A 15,279-nucleotide genomic window follows, 5' to 3' on the forward strand; every position below is an offset into this window, starting at 1 on the left:
ATTTTATATTTACACCAATCTTCAAGATGCTGTACACATTAAGTTTATTTATTTTTTGTAATTACTAAAGTTATTTTGATCTATCATTTTTACCTCTGATCATTGTGAAAAAAAACTGGGATGATCTATAGTACTAACTTAATTTTTTATGTCACTCAGCAAAGGAACTTCATGTTTTAAAGCAGTTGTATAAATATATTCATTATAAGTGAGTGAACAATTGAAATTCACATTTTTCAACAGTGAAATTTACCTCTTGGAAAGCTAGTGCTAATGATCATAATGAATGTAATAGCCCCAATTGCACACAGTGCACAGCCACATCTTGTATATGCTTTGCACATATTGAATTATGTAGACTTCCTAGCATCCCTTCAAGGTAGTTTTTAGAATCATTTTTGTTCTACAAGTGAAAATCAAAGGATTTGTTGAATAAAAATCTCTGGTGGGCAGTGGGATATGTTTTGATCAGATGCAGTGTGGCATCAAACTCCATGTTGATCACTGAGATAACACACTTCTCAGTCTGGTTTTGTCTGTGTGTATCAGAATCTAGTTGAGAACCTCATGATCTAAATTGAAGTTTTTGTGGTTTTAAATTGCCTGACCACTCTCTCTTCCTGTTGATTGCAGTGTGTGGCTGCCAGGTTGTGGACACAGTCTACAAATACCATATTATGGAATGTAGGGATTAAGTCCACAGACTGTGGAATTAATGGTCCTTTTGGATTTCAACATTTCTTATAAATCACTTAAATTATGCACTTTTTTGCAGTGTGTGAAGAGAGATAAAATTGGATAGAATGAAATATTTAAATACTACAATAAGAGCAAATTTTCTGTGAGGATCCACCTGAAGCAATTTAAACATCTGTGTTCAAGTTTTCACCAAAACATCAATTTAAATGCTGTGTTCCTTTATATTAGTTACATCTGCCACACCATCTTCCAAGGAAATTTAAAAAGGAAAGTTCCTTAAATCTTCTTTGTAAATTTTGGTTTATTATTATTATTTTAGAAGATCAGTTTATGAAAGAAAACTAACAATCAAATAATGCATACCTCTTCACATATTTTATATGAAATATTTTTATTTTATAAATACTCTTTGCTATAGTTAGGTTTTCTATATAGAGTGATGGATGGATGGATGGTTTATCATAGAATTTTGTGTTTATATTTACTAGATGCCCAGGCATTTGACCTGAATACTGCAAGAGACAGTATGTTCTTTGCCCAAGTACCCAGGGCTCTATTCCTGTGTATCATGGGAAATAAAAGCATCTTCAGATAGAAATCCAAGGTCAGTAAGGCAGGAAAACAGAAAACACAACCTTTAATTGCTCGGGGAAAAAAGTTTTGCAGATACATGAGCAAGTTAAAAAAAAAAAAAAACACAAAATTGTGTTTTGGCACACCATTCTGATGGAAAATTTCTCCTTGGGGAAATCCAAAGAGTAATTCTACAAGTTCATGACCTATGAGGGAAGATTCTTTAAAGTCTAGATGGAAATCCAAGAGGAAATGTTGCTCATTTCTTTTTCTCTCTTTTACTTTGTTTATGAGACTACTTGGAGGAGCAGTGGGGTCATTCTCTACCTTGACTGTCACAGGGGCTTTTCCTCTTTCTTAGGTGTAAAGACTTGGCTACGGACATCATGTTTTGCAGCTCAGTGAGCAAACATTTCTCCATAGAGTTGGCCATCTCTAGAATTATAAAAAAGAACTGACACATGGTGAGATTTATGATTTGGATTTCATGAATGTTTGCAAATTATGATGCAGTGCTTGCAATTGTGCTTGATGTGGTAGTGCTTAGATCAGGGTACAGGATCAAATTGTCATCATGGCACAGGATCAAACTGTCAATTTGTTATATTGATAACACCAACTCTAATGAAATAAGACTCATTTTCAGGCATTTATCTTCAATATAAATTCAAACACTTAGAAACACATCAAATGCATATTTTTGAGTGGGTGTACTGGGGGAGTATTTCTATTTCATTGAGTGCACTTCAAAAGGATATGGAATATTTCTCCAAATATGTAGATCTTTACTCATACTTACTATTTTTTTTCATTATCTATTTTAATGGACACATAACGATTGAACATATTTATGGGAACAGTTTGATTAGAGCAAAGTAATCAGCATTACTGTCACCTCAAATATATATTATGTTTTTGACTTAGGAAAACACAAAATCATCACTACCAGTTTTTTAGAAATAGAGTCAATTGGTTTCAACACTGGTTATCCTAAAGTAGGAGCTCTTCTGCCTATTTTAGGACACCACTGCACCAATTAATCATCAGCTCTCCTCCCACCCCACTTTTCTCAGCCTTTAGGAACCACGGTTCTAATGTTGACTTCTGTGAGATCTGCTCATTTAGCTTTCACTTAAAAGTAACAACAGGTCAGTTGTCTGCTAATATTTGCATTATTGTAATGTTTTATATTAAAAATTGGTCTTTTCAGACATTTTAGAAAGAGTACTGACATATTAACATAGTGAACATAATTCTTACAATTAAAGCCACAGGAGAATAAATATAGAATGTAACATTCACTATTTCCACAACATACTACTAAAAGGCCGTGGGAAAAACATTAAGCCTAAAAAAGAATGACTAAGTCACAGAATGGAGTCTTTGGGTTTAATTGTTTAATTGTTCCTATGTGCATTCAATGTTATAAGTAGCTATAGTTTTTTGCCTCAGAATTGTTCAGAAAAATCTAAGGGACTAAGCTTTGAACTGTACTGCTTGCCACTGTAGCTTATCGTTACGTTAAATTGTGCTAAACCACTGAGATAACAGAAAAGGAAGCAAGGTAGCTCAGACATCCATTTGGAAGCACACCAGTGGAAACACATAATTGTTTTCTCAAATTATACAAGCATGTCATATATATAAATTATATATATATATATATATATAAAATCTGTATCTACATCCCTCTCTCTCTCTCTCTCTCTCTCTCTCTCTCTCTATATATATATATATATATATATATATATATATAGAAATATATATGTCATAAATATAAATGATTACACATTTAGGTTAAGCTAAAGATTAGCATTCAGGGACAAAAAAAAGGCTATGAATTCTGAGAGAATTTATCTATTATTGTTGATTAACATCCTGGATCAAAAACATGGTTAAAAAAAACCTATAAGTAAACAGCACAAAGGACAATAGAGTAGAGGTAAGGGAAGGGAGGACAAAGGAGAGGAGGTATAGGGGAAGCACTGGGGACAGATAAAGCAAAGTATATCCCATGCTTTTTATGTTTATATCAAATGAATCATATTATTGCCTGAAACTAGAAAGAATTGATGAAATATGGTTGATTTAAAGAAATTACAGGCAGGGTAATCACAAATAGTACTTTACTCTTTCAATGTGCAATAACAATATTTAGAAACCATCAGGACAAATGCAGTCACATTCAACTTCTACCTGTAGGAGACTGTGAATTTAAATCTGTCATCAGTAAATGCATAGGGATTGGGGAGGGCTGGGCCTGTGGCAGGGCCATTAATGGAGACCTTACAATGGGTTGCAATTTTAATTTAAGATTCATTATTTTGGTAGTGTGTTGCTTCCATCTTTGCAAATGAATTTCCCTCAAATCTCACATCCTCTTTCTGAACCATTCCTATAATGGAGAGTCTTGTATTTGTTAATTATGTTCAATTATAAATATTCTTATAATTGTATCCAGATATTTATTGCAGATTAAGGTTTTCTCACTGTAATATTTTATTTTCTGGTTTGTAATATTCTATTTAAAATATCAATACAAATGGGGGAGTAATTATTACATTTTGTTTCTTTCTTAACTTGCTGCAAAATCTTTTACCTTTATTTATTTATATTATTAATTATATCATTAAACAGACATCTTTCTCATTGAGCTGTATTTATGTTTCCTTATGATACTATGGCATTTTACATGATAAAATGTCCCTCTGTCATTTCACTTTCATGATATATTTTTAGGATTTAGAAAATTTGTAGAAAGAATAAAAATACATTTATGATTTTGTAAATGATTCTGGAAGTTTTTGTCAATTTTTTTTCAAAACCATTACATTTAAAAGGTATTTTTATTATAATAGATATTTTGTGATTCATTCAGTCCTTTACTTCCCTTGGTGTATGTTTGTGCTGTTTAAAAATTATGACTTAAGTGTTTCTTATACTCTTTTTGACTTCTACTTGAACTTCATATTTATAATTACTCTGTATTCTACACTGTGTTCAGGCAGGTTGAGGCACAAGGCTTTGTTAAATGGCACATTGCTGTTAGACAATGAGGCTGGATTTGTAGATTTTTGATAGGAGAAACTGATCACTACCCTTTTTTCTACTAAATTTTATTTGGAGTAATTTTGGCTCAAACAAATGTTGCAAAATACAGAAAATTTATATAGAATACTCAATTTCCCTTAATATTATTACCTTGCATTATTATGGGCATACTTGCCAATGTATGAATTGAGCATAGGCACATTTTTATAAGTAAACACCAGATTTTGTTCATATTTCACTAATGTTACCACTATTGTCATTTAGATATACCAGGATTCAATCCAAGATAATATTTTTTATTTAAGATAATCAACATTTCATGATTTAAAATTCTAACCCTTGTGATTGTGAACCATGGAGCAGAACATATTCTCCATGTCAGATTTTTAACACTAATATTAAGAATTACTTTCATTTGGGAAAGAAGGGATTGTTTCATTTATATTCAACAATATTTTAGACATGCAGTGGTATTGCTCTTAGACCACCCTTAAAACAGAAGTAGAGAGATAAGGTGTCTATAATTATTAGAGGACTTCTGGGCCCTGTCTTCAATTCCCACTCCATTTAGTTATTGTGGCAATCAAGGAGGCATAGATGCAGTTGGGTCAATGTCAATAAAAAACATAGTCTGGGGTTACTAAGGACATTCAAAAGTGCCATGCATTTTAAAATATTATTTCTTCACTGCTAATTAACATCAGTGTTTTTATTTTTTGAATTTGTCCTATTTCCACAAGAAATTTATTGGTAGACATTAAGTCCATTACTAGAAAAAGTACAATCAGAGCCTTACAAAACTGTAAGGATTTTAAGTAAATTTTAAGGATCTGGATTTTAACCCAGATTCATGCAATCTTGCACAGAATTTCTCACTTGTTTCCTTTCTTTGTCTTTCCTGATTTGGTCTTAAGCTTAGGTGAACGCTGCTAGAGGATGTATTGCTTTTCTTTATTATGCAGCAAATGGTTTCCAATTGATCCAATGAACTTTCAGAGTTTCTTTTTTATTATTGTTTTCTTTTAAGGGACTATGAAGTTAAAAATGCAGACATTGGTCGGGAAAGACCTGTGAATCCAATGAAAATGATGGTTTTAAAGTAAGTGAACAAATAGGTATTAATTTACACAAATATTAATTATGTAAAAGTTTTAAATCATTCTGCTTATTCTCAATGGGAGTCACAAAACTCATTTTCATCGTTTTTATGCACCTGGCTATTTTCCCCAAATCCTCCTCTTTAAAAAAATGAATTAATTCACTTAAAGGCCAATTCAGTTAACTTTATTCCCCCTTTTCTAATCGAATCTACTTCTGGGAGGGGAAATGGATAGGAAAGGCAGCAGAGTACAACAGACACTAGTATGGCAGTATGTAAAAACGTGGATGTGTAACCGATGAGATTCTGGAATCTGTATACGGGGTAAAAATGGGAATTCATAACCCACTTGAATCAAATGTATGAAATATCATATGTCAATAGCTTTGTAATGTTTTGAACAACTATTAATAAAAAATGAATCAGACATAACTTTCTTATGTTCATATATGAATCATGTACAACCACATAATTACAACCACAAAATTGGATCCTAATTAGAATAAGTTAGACTCCATGTGTGCATGTCAAAATACACTGTACTGCCATGTACATCTGAAAGAACAATTAAAAAAAAACTTAATAAGTATAAAATAAATAACAATAACATTTTTAGTAAAAATGTCAAATTCAATTCATATTTTTGTTATTTGTTCTAATTAGTCATACATGACAGTAGAATGCATATTGGCACATAGTATACAATGGAGCATAACTTCTCATTCCTCTGGCTATACATTGTGCTGAGTCATACCAGTAGTGTAATAATACATGTATGATGTATGAAGACTTGAATTGGATGTCAACATACTTTACATAAAACAGAAATACAAAAATTGTGGTATTCATGTGTATTACGAATTGTAATGCAAAAAAAAAAATAGTGTTAGATTAGGTAGAGGGAAGTGAAAGGAAGGGAAGGCAGGGGATGTGGGGATAAGAAAGATAGTAGAATGAAACATGTATGAAAATGTATGTATGTGACTGTAGGACCAATATGATTCTACAATATATATATATATATACTCAGAAAAATGAGAAATTATATCCCATCTATGTATATCAAAGCATATAAGTACATTCTACTGTCATATATAACTAATTAAAACAAATTAGAAAATAATAATAATAATACATGTATGTAGAGTAGTAATGTCTGTCTCATTCTACTGTCCTTCCCATTCCCACTTCATATTTGTAAAGAAAAAATGAAGGAATAGTCATCATTCTTGAGTGCCTCTTAAGGTGCATATTTTTCTATTTCTTTATATAAGTAAAACTGTCTCAGGTCATAATTAGCAATCTGCTCTCCACTATTTCACGCCCATTGCAGGCATGGTTAATAAATCAAAGTCCTTACATAGTTTCTTAATGATTCTAAATCATTTACCCTGGAAGTCACTGTTAAATTATCAGCGTCACATGAAATAAAAACTGTTCTGCTTCTTTAACATATGGGTATGCTTTGCTTCCCCCTTATTAAAACTAGGTTATTTTGAAATATTCAAGAATTCATCCATGCTTCAATTTTATCTAACCTCTGAAAACTATCTTCAACACATTTCTCAGTTTTGTACTCAGTGATAATAATTAAATAAGCAGTATTCATAATAATAATAATAATATAGGCATAAATAGCCTGGTATGTGGACACATTCCTTTAATCACAGAGGCTTGAGAGGCTAACAATTTCAAAGCTGGCCTCACCAATTTAGCAAGGCTCTAAGCAACTTAGTGAGACTCTGTCTCAAAATAAAAAATAAAAAAGAGAATGTGTCTCAGTGGTTAAGCAGCACAGGCTTCCATTCCTGGTACCAAGAAAAATCAATAAAAACAAAATTGTCATAAGTATATATCAGCTTCATGGTGTGACTCTTAGAAATTAGTCTGATGCTCTTTTATTGTATTTGCAGATTTCTATCATCAGTTTTATAATCATTTTAGAGAAATCATGACAAACCAAAGCTTCATAACTGAATTTGTCCTCCTGGGGCTTTCACAGAATCCTACTGTTCAGAAAATAGTATTCATTGTGTTTTTGTTGGTCTACATTGCGACTGTTGGGGGCAACATGCTGATTGTAGTGACCATCCTCTGTAGCCCTGCACTGCTGGGCTCCCCCATGTACTTCTTCTTGGCTGTCCTGTCCTTCCTGGATGCCTGCTTCTCCTCTGTCATCACACCAAAAATGATTGCAGACTCCCTGTACAAGAGGAAAACCATCTCCTATACAGGATGCATGATTCAACTTTTTGCTGAACACTTATTTGCTGGGGCAGAGATGATTATCCTCACAGTCATGGCCTATGACCGCTATGTGGCCATTTGCAAGCCCTTGCACTATTCTTCCATCATGAACTGGAGGCTCTGTGGCATTCTGGTGGGAGTATCCTGGACAGGGGGCTTCTTCCATGCCATCATACAGATTCTCTTTACTTTCCAGCTTCCCTTCTGTGGGCCTAATGTCATTGATCATTTCTTATGTGACCTATACCCATTACTGAAGCTGGCCTGCACTGACACTCATGTGCAAGGCCTTCTGGTGATCGCCAACAGTGGACTAATCTGCATCATCAACTTCTCCTTGCTGCTGGTCTCCTATGGTATCATCTTGTTCTCCCTGAAAACACACAGTTCTGAAGGGCGGAGGAAAGCTCTGTCCACCTGTGGATCTCACATTACTGTTGTGGTTTTGTTATTTGTCCCATGCATATTTATATATGCAAGACCTCCTTCTGCGTTCTCTTTTGATAAAGAAGTGGAAATATTTTACACCATCCTGACTCCCTTACTCAATCCTTTGGTGTATACATTGAGGAACAAAGAAGTGAAAACAGCCATGAGGAGATTATGGAATAGACTGTTGGTGGTTTTGCAGAAGAAATGGTGTATTGTAGTATAAAAAAATATAATGCAGAGTGTAAAAATCTTAGTGCTTATTTAGACAAACACTTTGTCTGGCATGTGCCTCATATGGAAAGAGATTACATAATTCTGAGGAAAAATTACACTAAGTGGAGCAGTGAAAACATATACTTTAATTGAAGGTCATACTTTGACTTGGAGTTGCCTTTCAATATTCTCATACATAAATAAAAGACAGTTCAATTTTATGCTTTCTTATATTTATTAAAATTGGAAGGGAATCAGCATATAATGATGATTTCTATTCATATTACACATTAGAAAATAAAACTCTGTAGAAAAAAAATATTTGAAATTAGGAATTTCAAGTGAAAAGAATGTTCTCTCTGATGTAGAAATACTGGATGATTGGAATACGGGGCTTTGTGTGGCATGTAGGGTGGTGTTTTAGAGAGTTATTTCATGATATGTAGGGTGGTGTTTTAGAGAGTTATTTCATGAAATTTGAAACCTCAGGTTCTCATCCTGGATCTCTGCCCCTACAAAATTCTATCACCCAAATTAGTCTGAGCTGTGTAGAGCATTTATAATATATTATAAAATATTTTAAATAAAAGATGTTGAAGCAAAAATCAAAGAAGATTATACTTAAAAGTTATATATTAAATTCAACACACATGCATGCATGCACACCCATTTCAATAGTGGAAGGCATTAGTGAATAATTTCTTTTCCTGGTGCAATCTGGGAAGTTTTCTGTGGACATATTGTTTAAACTGCTGCTAGGTCTACAGTAGAAATGGACATTGTAGTGGGGGGAGGATGGCAGAGGCAAAGTTGATGGTGAGTTATGGAGTAATCAGGGAATGTATTCAGGAGGGACAGCAGTTGTTAGACTGGAAAGTTTATGAGCTTAAGCCCTAGGAGGACAATTGGAAAGGCAGATGGCAGTACAGGCAGCTTTGAAAGTCATGGTGAGCATCTCAATCTGAGAACTGCAACAACTATTTTATTATTTTTATTCATCATTTTTAACTGCCCACTTTTACTTTTCAAGTGATAGAAAGGAAGTAAAAAGATAGGAGTGATTGGAAAACGTGAGAATTGGTAATACCTGAATTTTCTCCTTCTTCAAAGAAAAATAATAATCATCTCAATAAAAGCCTGTGAGGATCTACTTAACGGATTTTAGGATTGACCATTATCATAACTGGAATTATGAAATCTCAGCATGAATATTTGGTCAGTACGTTCCAATGATTTTCACAATGATAACAAAGGTTATCTCACCCAAAGTGAGAGATATTGTGTTTGCCATTAACTGTATGCAACATTTAATATAGAATTGATAAGTAAAAAAAATAGTATGCAAAACTTGTTTTCTATGTTTGAAAACATAAAAAAGATCCTCCTAAAGCTAAGGAAAGATGTTTAGTCTTTTTACACCCGCAGATAACACTTGATAGTAACTTTGCTGAGTCTTCAATGAGAAACAACTTGACAACTCCAAAGCCATGGATCAATGGTACTTTGGAAGCACTTCATGCCAGCATTTATTTTATGGGGACAACCATGAGGCAGCTTAAATATTTTGGATTGAGTTACTAAATGCAGGGAACAAAAAAAGATGGCTGTCTTCAGTAGGTGTCTGGTATCTGAAAAGGAGTAGGTTCTTTATTATGTATAACCACCAATTCTAGTTGTGGGTAACTTAGGTTAAAAAAAAAATCAAATAATTCTGGGTGACTTTTCTTCTTTGGTACTGACTTATCCTTGAAAAGCTGCGAACATGTTTTTATGGCTCCAACATTTATCCTTGCTAAAAGAAAAGTTACCCAAATTTCATAACCTTGCTTTTATGGCCTCCTACTAAGAGGATAACTTGTTCCAGGTTTTATTATTGTTTTCATTGTATGACTATAACATTGAAATTTGGATAACTGAAAATTGCAAATTGAATTTTTTGCCCCCCAAAAGAGTTTTTCTTCTTATTTACATCATAGCTTTGTTTCTTTTTTGTCATTACATATGCTTTCACTCGTCATATTTTCATCTGTATATACCAGTATTTTCCACAACCCAAAACGTATTTAACTTTTATTTTATATTTACACCAATCTTCAAGATGCTGTACACATTAAATTTATTTTATTTTTTGTGATTACTAAACTTATATTGATCTATCATTTGTACCTTTGATCATTGTGAAAAAAAAAAAACTAGGATGATCTATGGTACTAACTTAATTATGTCACTCAGCAAAGAAACTTGATGTTTTAAGGCAGTTGTGCAAATATCTTCATTATAAGTGAGGGAACAATTGAAATTCACATTTTTGAACAGTAAAATTTAGCTCTTGGAAAGCCAGTGCTAATGATCATGATGAATGTAATTGCCCCAATTGCACACAGTGCACAGCCACATCTTGTATATGCTTTGCACATATTGAAATATCTAGACTTCCTAGCATCCCTTCAAGGTAGTTTTTAGAATCATTTTTGTTCTACAAGTGAAAATCAAAGGATTTGTTGAATGAAAATCTCTGGTGGGCAGTGGGATATGTTTTGATCAGATGCAGTGTGGCATCAAACTCCATGTTGATCACTGAGATAACACACTTCTCAGTCTGGTTTTGTCTGTGTGTATCAGAATCTAGTTGAGAACCTCATGATCTAAATTGAAGTTTTTGTGGTTTTAAATTGCCTGACCACTCTCTCTTCCTGTTGATTGCAGTGTGTGAATGCAGGGTTGGGGACACAGTCTACAAATACCACATTATAGAATGTAGTGATTAAGTCCACAGACTGTAGAATTAATGGTCCTTATGGATTTAAATATTTCTTAAAAATCACTTAAATCATGCACTTTTTTGTGGTGTGTGAGGAGACATAAAATTAGATAGAATGAAAAATTTAAATTCTGCAATAAGAGCAAATTGTTGGTGAGGATCCACCTGAAGCAATTTAAACATCTGTGTTCGAGTTTTCCCCAAACATCATTTTAAATGCTGTGTTCCTTTATATTAGTTACATCTGCCACACCATCTTCCAAGGAAATTAAAAAAGGAAAGTTCCTTAAATCTTCTTTGATTTTTTAAATTATTATTTTTATAAGATCAGTTCATGAGAGAAAACTAACAATCAAATAATGCATACCTCTTCACATATTTTATATGAAATATTTTTTGTTTTATAAATACTCTTTGCTATAGTTAGGTTTTCCATATAGAGTGATGGATGGATGGTTTATCATAGAATTTTGTGTTTATATTTACTAGATGCCCAGGCATTTGACCTGAATACTGCAAGAGACAGTATGTTCTTTGCCCAAGTACCCAGTGCTCTATTCCTGAGTATCATGGGAAATAAAAGCATCTTCAGATAGAAATCCAAGGTCAGTAAGACAGGAAAACAGGAAACACAACCTTTAATTGCTCAGGACAAAAGTTTTGCAGATACATGAGCAAGTTAAAAAAAAATAACCCACAAAATTGTGTTTTGGCACATCATGCAGATGGAAAATTTCTCCTTGGGGAAATCCAAAGAGTAATTCTACAAGTTCATGACCTATGAGGGAAGATTCTTTAAAATCTAGATGGAAATTCAGGAGGAAATGTTGTTCATTTCTTTTTCTATCTTTTACTTTGTTTATGAGACCACTCAGAGGAGCAGTGGGGACATTCTCTACCTTGACTGTCACAGGAGCTCTTTCTCTTTCTTAGGTATAAAGACTTGGATATGGACATCATGTTTTGCAGCTCACTGAGCAAATGTTTCTCCATAGAGTTCGCCATCACTAGAATTTTTAAAAAGAACTGACACACGGTAAGATTTAAGATTTTGATTTTCATGGATGTTTGTAAATTAAGGTGCAGTGCTTACAATTGTGCTTGATGTGGTAGTGCTTAGAGCAGGGCACAGGATCAATATGTCAATTACTGTGCACTTGGTATAACTGCATGACCTTTAGGACTTCAGGCATGTTGAATGAAGATTATATGATTAGGAAGGTCAAGGGATGTTGAAGTCAATAAGTAATACAATCGGAGCACACAGTACATAGTTGACACAGAATAAATGTACAATGAACAGTGGTTCTTGGAGTGCATCTTTTTTTTTTTTTTGGAGGGAGAGATTTGTTATATTGCTAAAACCAACTCTGATGAAATAAGACCCATTTTCAGGCATTTATCTGCAATATAAATTCAAACACTTAGAAACACATCTAACGCATATTTTTGAGTGGGTGTAGTGGGGGAGAATTTCTATTTCATTGAGTGCACTACAAAAGGATATGAAATATTTCTCCAAATATGTGGATCTTTACTCATACTTATTAACTTTTTTCTTTCTTTATTTTAATGGACACATAAGGATTGTACATATTTATGGGAACAGTTTGATTAGAGCAAAGTAATCAGCATTGCCTGTCACCTCAAATATGTATTACGTTTTTGACTTAGGAAAACACAAAATCATCACTACCAGTTTTTTAGAAATACACAGTCAATTGGTTTCAACACTGGTTATCCTAAAATAGGAGCTCTTCTGCCTATTTTAGGACACCTCTCCACCAATTAATCATCAGCTCTCCTCCCACCCCACTTTTCCCAACCTTTAGGAACCAGGGTTCTTCTCTTTAGTTCTGTGAGATCTGCTCATTTAGCTTTCACTTAAAAGTAACAACAGGTCATTTGCCTGCTAATGTTTGCATTATTGTAATGTTTTAGAATAAAAAGTAGTCTTTTCAGACATTTTAGAAAAAGTACTGACATATTAATCTAGTAAAGATAATTCTTGCAGTTACAGTCACAGGTCATAGATATAGAATGTAACATTCATTATTTCCACAACACACTACTAAAAAGCCCAGGGATAAATATTAAGCCTAAAAAAGAGTGACTAAGCCACAGAATGGAGTCTTTAGGACTAATTGTTTAATTGTTCCTATGTGCATTCTATATTTTAAGTAGCATTAGTTTTTTGCATCAGAATTGTTCAGAAAAATCTAAGTGGCTAAGCTCTGAACTGTAGCACTTGCCACTGTGGATTGTCTCTACCTTAAATTGTGCTAAACCACTGAGACAACAGAAAAGGAAGCAAGGTAGCTCAGGCATCCATTTGGAAGCACACCAGTGGTTATATTATATTGTTGTATTGTATCCAGATATTTATTACAGAATTTTTTTCTCAAATTACAGAAGCATGTCATGTATGTGTGTGTGTGTGTGCATGTGTGTGTGTGTGTGTATATATATATATATATATATATGATCTGTATCTACATCTCTTTATATATATATATATATATATATATATATATATGAAATATATGTCATAAGTATAAATGATTAAACATTTAGGTTAAGCTAAAGAGCAACATTGAGGGACAAAAAAAGGCTATGAATTCTGAGGGTATTTATCTTTTATTGTTGATTAACATCCTGGGTCAAAAATATGGTTAAAAAAACCTGTAAGTAAACAGCACAAAGAACAATAGAGTAGAGGTAAGGGAAGGGAGGACAAAAGAGAGGAGGGAGAGGGGAAGCACTGGGGACAGATATAGCAAAGTATATCCCATGCTTTTTATGTTTATATCAAATGAACCATATTATTGCCTGAAAATAAAAAGAATTGATGAAATATGGTTGATTTAAAGAAATTATGGGCAGGGTAACTACAAATAGTACTTTATTCTTTCAATGTGCAATAACAATATTTAGAAACCATCAGGACAAATGCAGTCACATTCAACTTCTACCTGTAGGAGACTGTGAATTTAAATCTGTCATCAGTAAATGCATAGGGATTGGGGAGGGCTGGGCCTGTGGCAGGGCCATTAATGGAGACCTTACAATGGGTTGCAATTTTAATTTAAGATTCATTTTTTTGGTAGTGTGTTGCTTCCATCTTTGCAAATGAATTTCCCTCAAATCTCACATCCTCTTTCTGAACCATTCCTATAATGGAGAGTCTTGTGTTTGTTAATTATGTTCAATTATAAATATTCTTATAATTGTATCCAGATATTTATTGCAGATTAAGGTTTTCTCACTGTAATATTTTATTCTCTGGCTTGTAAAATTCTATTTAAAATATTAATACAAGTGAAGGAGTGGTTATTATGTTTTTGTTTCTTTCTTAACTTGCTGCAAAATCTTTTACCTTTATTTATTTATATTATTAATTATATCATTAAATAGACATCTTTCTCATTGAGCTATATTTATGTTTCCTATGACACTATGGCATTTTACATGTTAAAATGTCCCTCTGTCATTTAAGTATCATAATATTTTTTAGGGTTTAGAAAATTTGTAGAAAGAATAAAAACACATTTATGATTCTGGAAATGATTCTGGAAGTTTTTGTGAATTTTTTTTCAAAACCATTACATTTAAAAAGTATTTTTATTACAATCAATATTTTTGTGATTCATTCAGTCCTTTACTTCCCTTGGTGTATGTTTGTGCTGCTTAAATATTATGACATAAGTGTTTCTTATACTCTTTTTGACTTCTACTGTGAACTTCATATTTATAATTCCTCTGCATTTGACACTGTGGTCAGGCAGCTTGAGGCACAGGGCTTTGTTAAATGGCACATTGCTGTTAGACAATGAGGCTGGAATTGTAGATTTTTGATAGGAGAAACTGATCACTGCCTTTTTTCCTACTAAATTTTATTTGGAGTAATTTTGGATCAACCAAAAAGTTACAAAAATACAGAAAATTTATATAGAATATAAATTTCCCCTTAATATTATTACCTTACTTTATTATGGGTGCATTTGTCATTGTATGACATGAATATAAATGCATTTTTATAAGTAAACACCAGATTTAGTTCATATTTCACTAATTTTGCCACTATTGTCATTTAGATACCCCAGGATTCAATCTAAGACAATATATTTTATTTAAGATAAGTAACATTTAATGATTTAAAATTCTAAACCTTGTAATTGTGAACCATGGAGCAGAGCATATTCTC

At 33.0% G+C, this 15,279-nt stretch overlaps 1 protein-coding gene across 1 annotated transcript; it reads left to right on the forward strand.

Moving 5' to 3' along the window:
* The first annotated feature begins 7,373 nt into the window (after window positions 1-7,373).
* Window positions 7,374-8,324, forward strand: LOC113177107 (olfactory receptor 4C15-like). The gene has a single exon (XM_026381638.2). The coding sequence runs from the start codon at window positions 7,374-7,376 to the stop codon at window positions 8,322-8,324; it is 951 nt and encodes a 316-aa protein (XP_026237423.2).
* The last annotated feature ends 6,955 nt before the right edge of the window (window positions 8,325-15,279 follow it).

The sequence above is a fragment of the Urocitellus parryii genome, chromosome 4, assembly GCF_045843805.1.
Source record: "Urocitellus parryii isolate mUroPar1 chromosome 4, mUroPar1.hap1, whole genome shotgun sequence".
Taxonomy (NCBI): domain Eukaryota; kingdom Metazoa; phylum Chordata; class Mammalia; order Rodentia; family Sciuridae; genus Urocitellus; species Urocitellus parryii.

What these genes read in the sequence shown, in the direction of transcription:
- LOC113177107 (XM_026381638.2), top strand. Translation starts at nt 7,374, where the DNA reads ATGACAAACCAAAGCTTCATAACTGAATTTGTCCTCCTGGGGCTTTCA.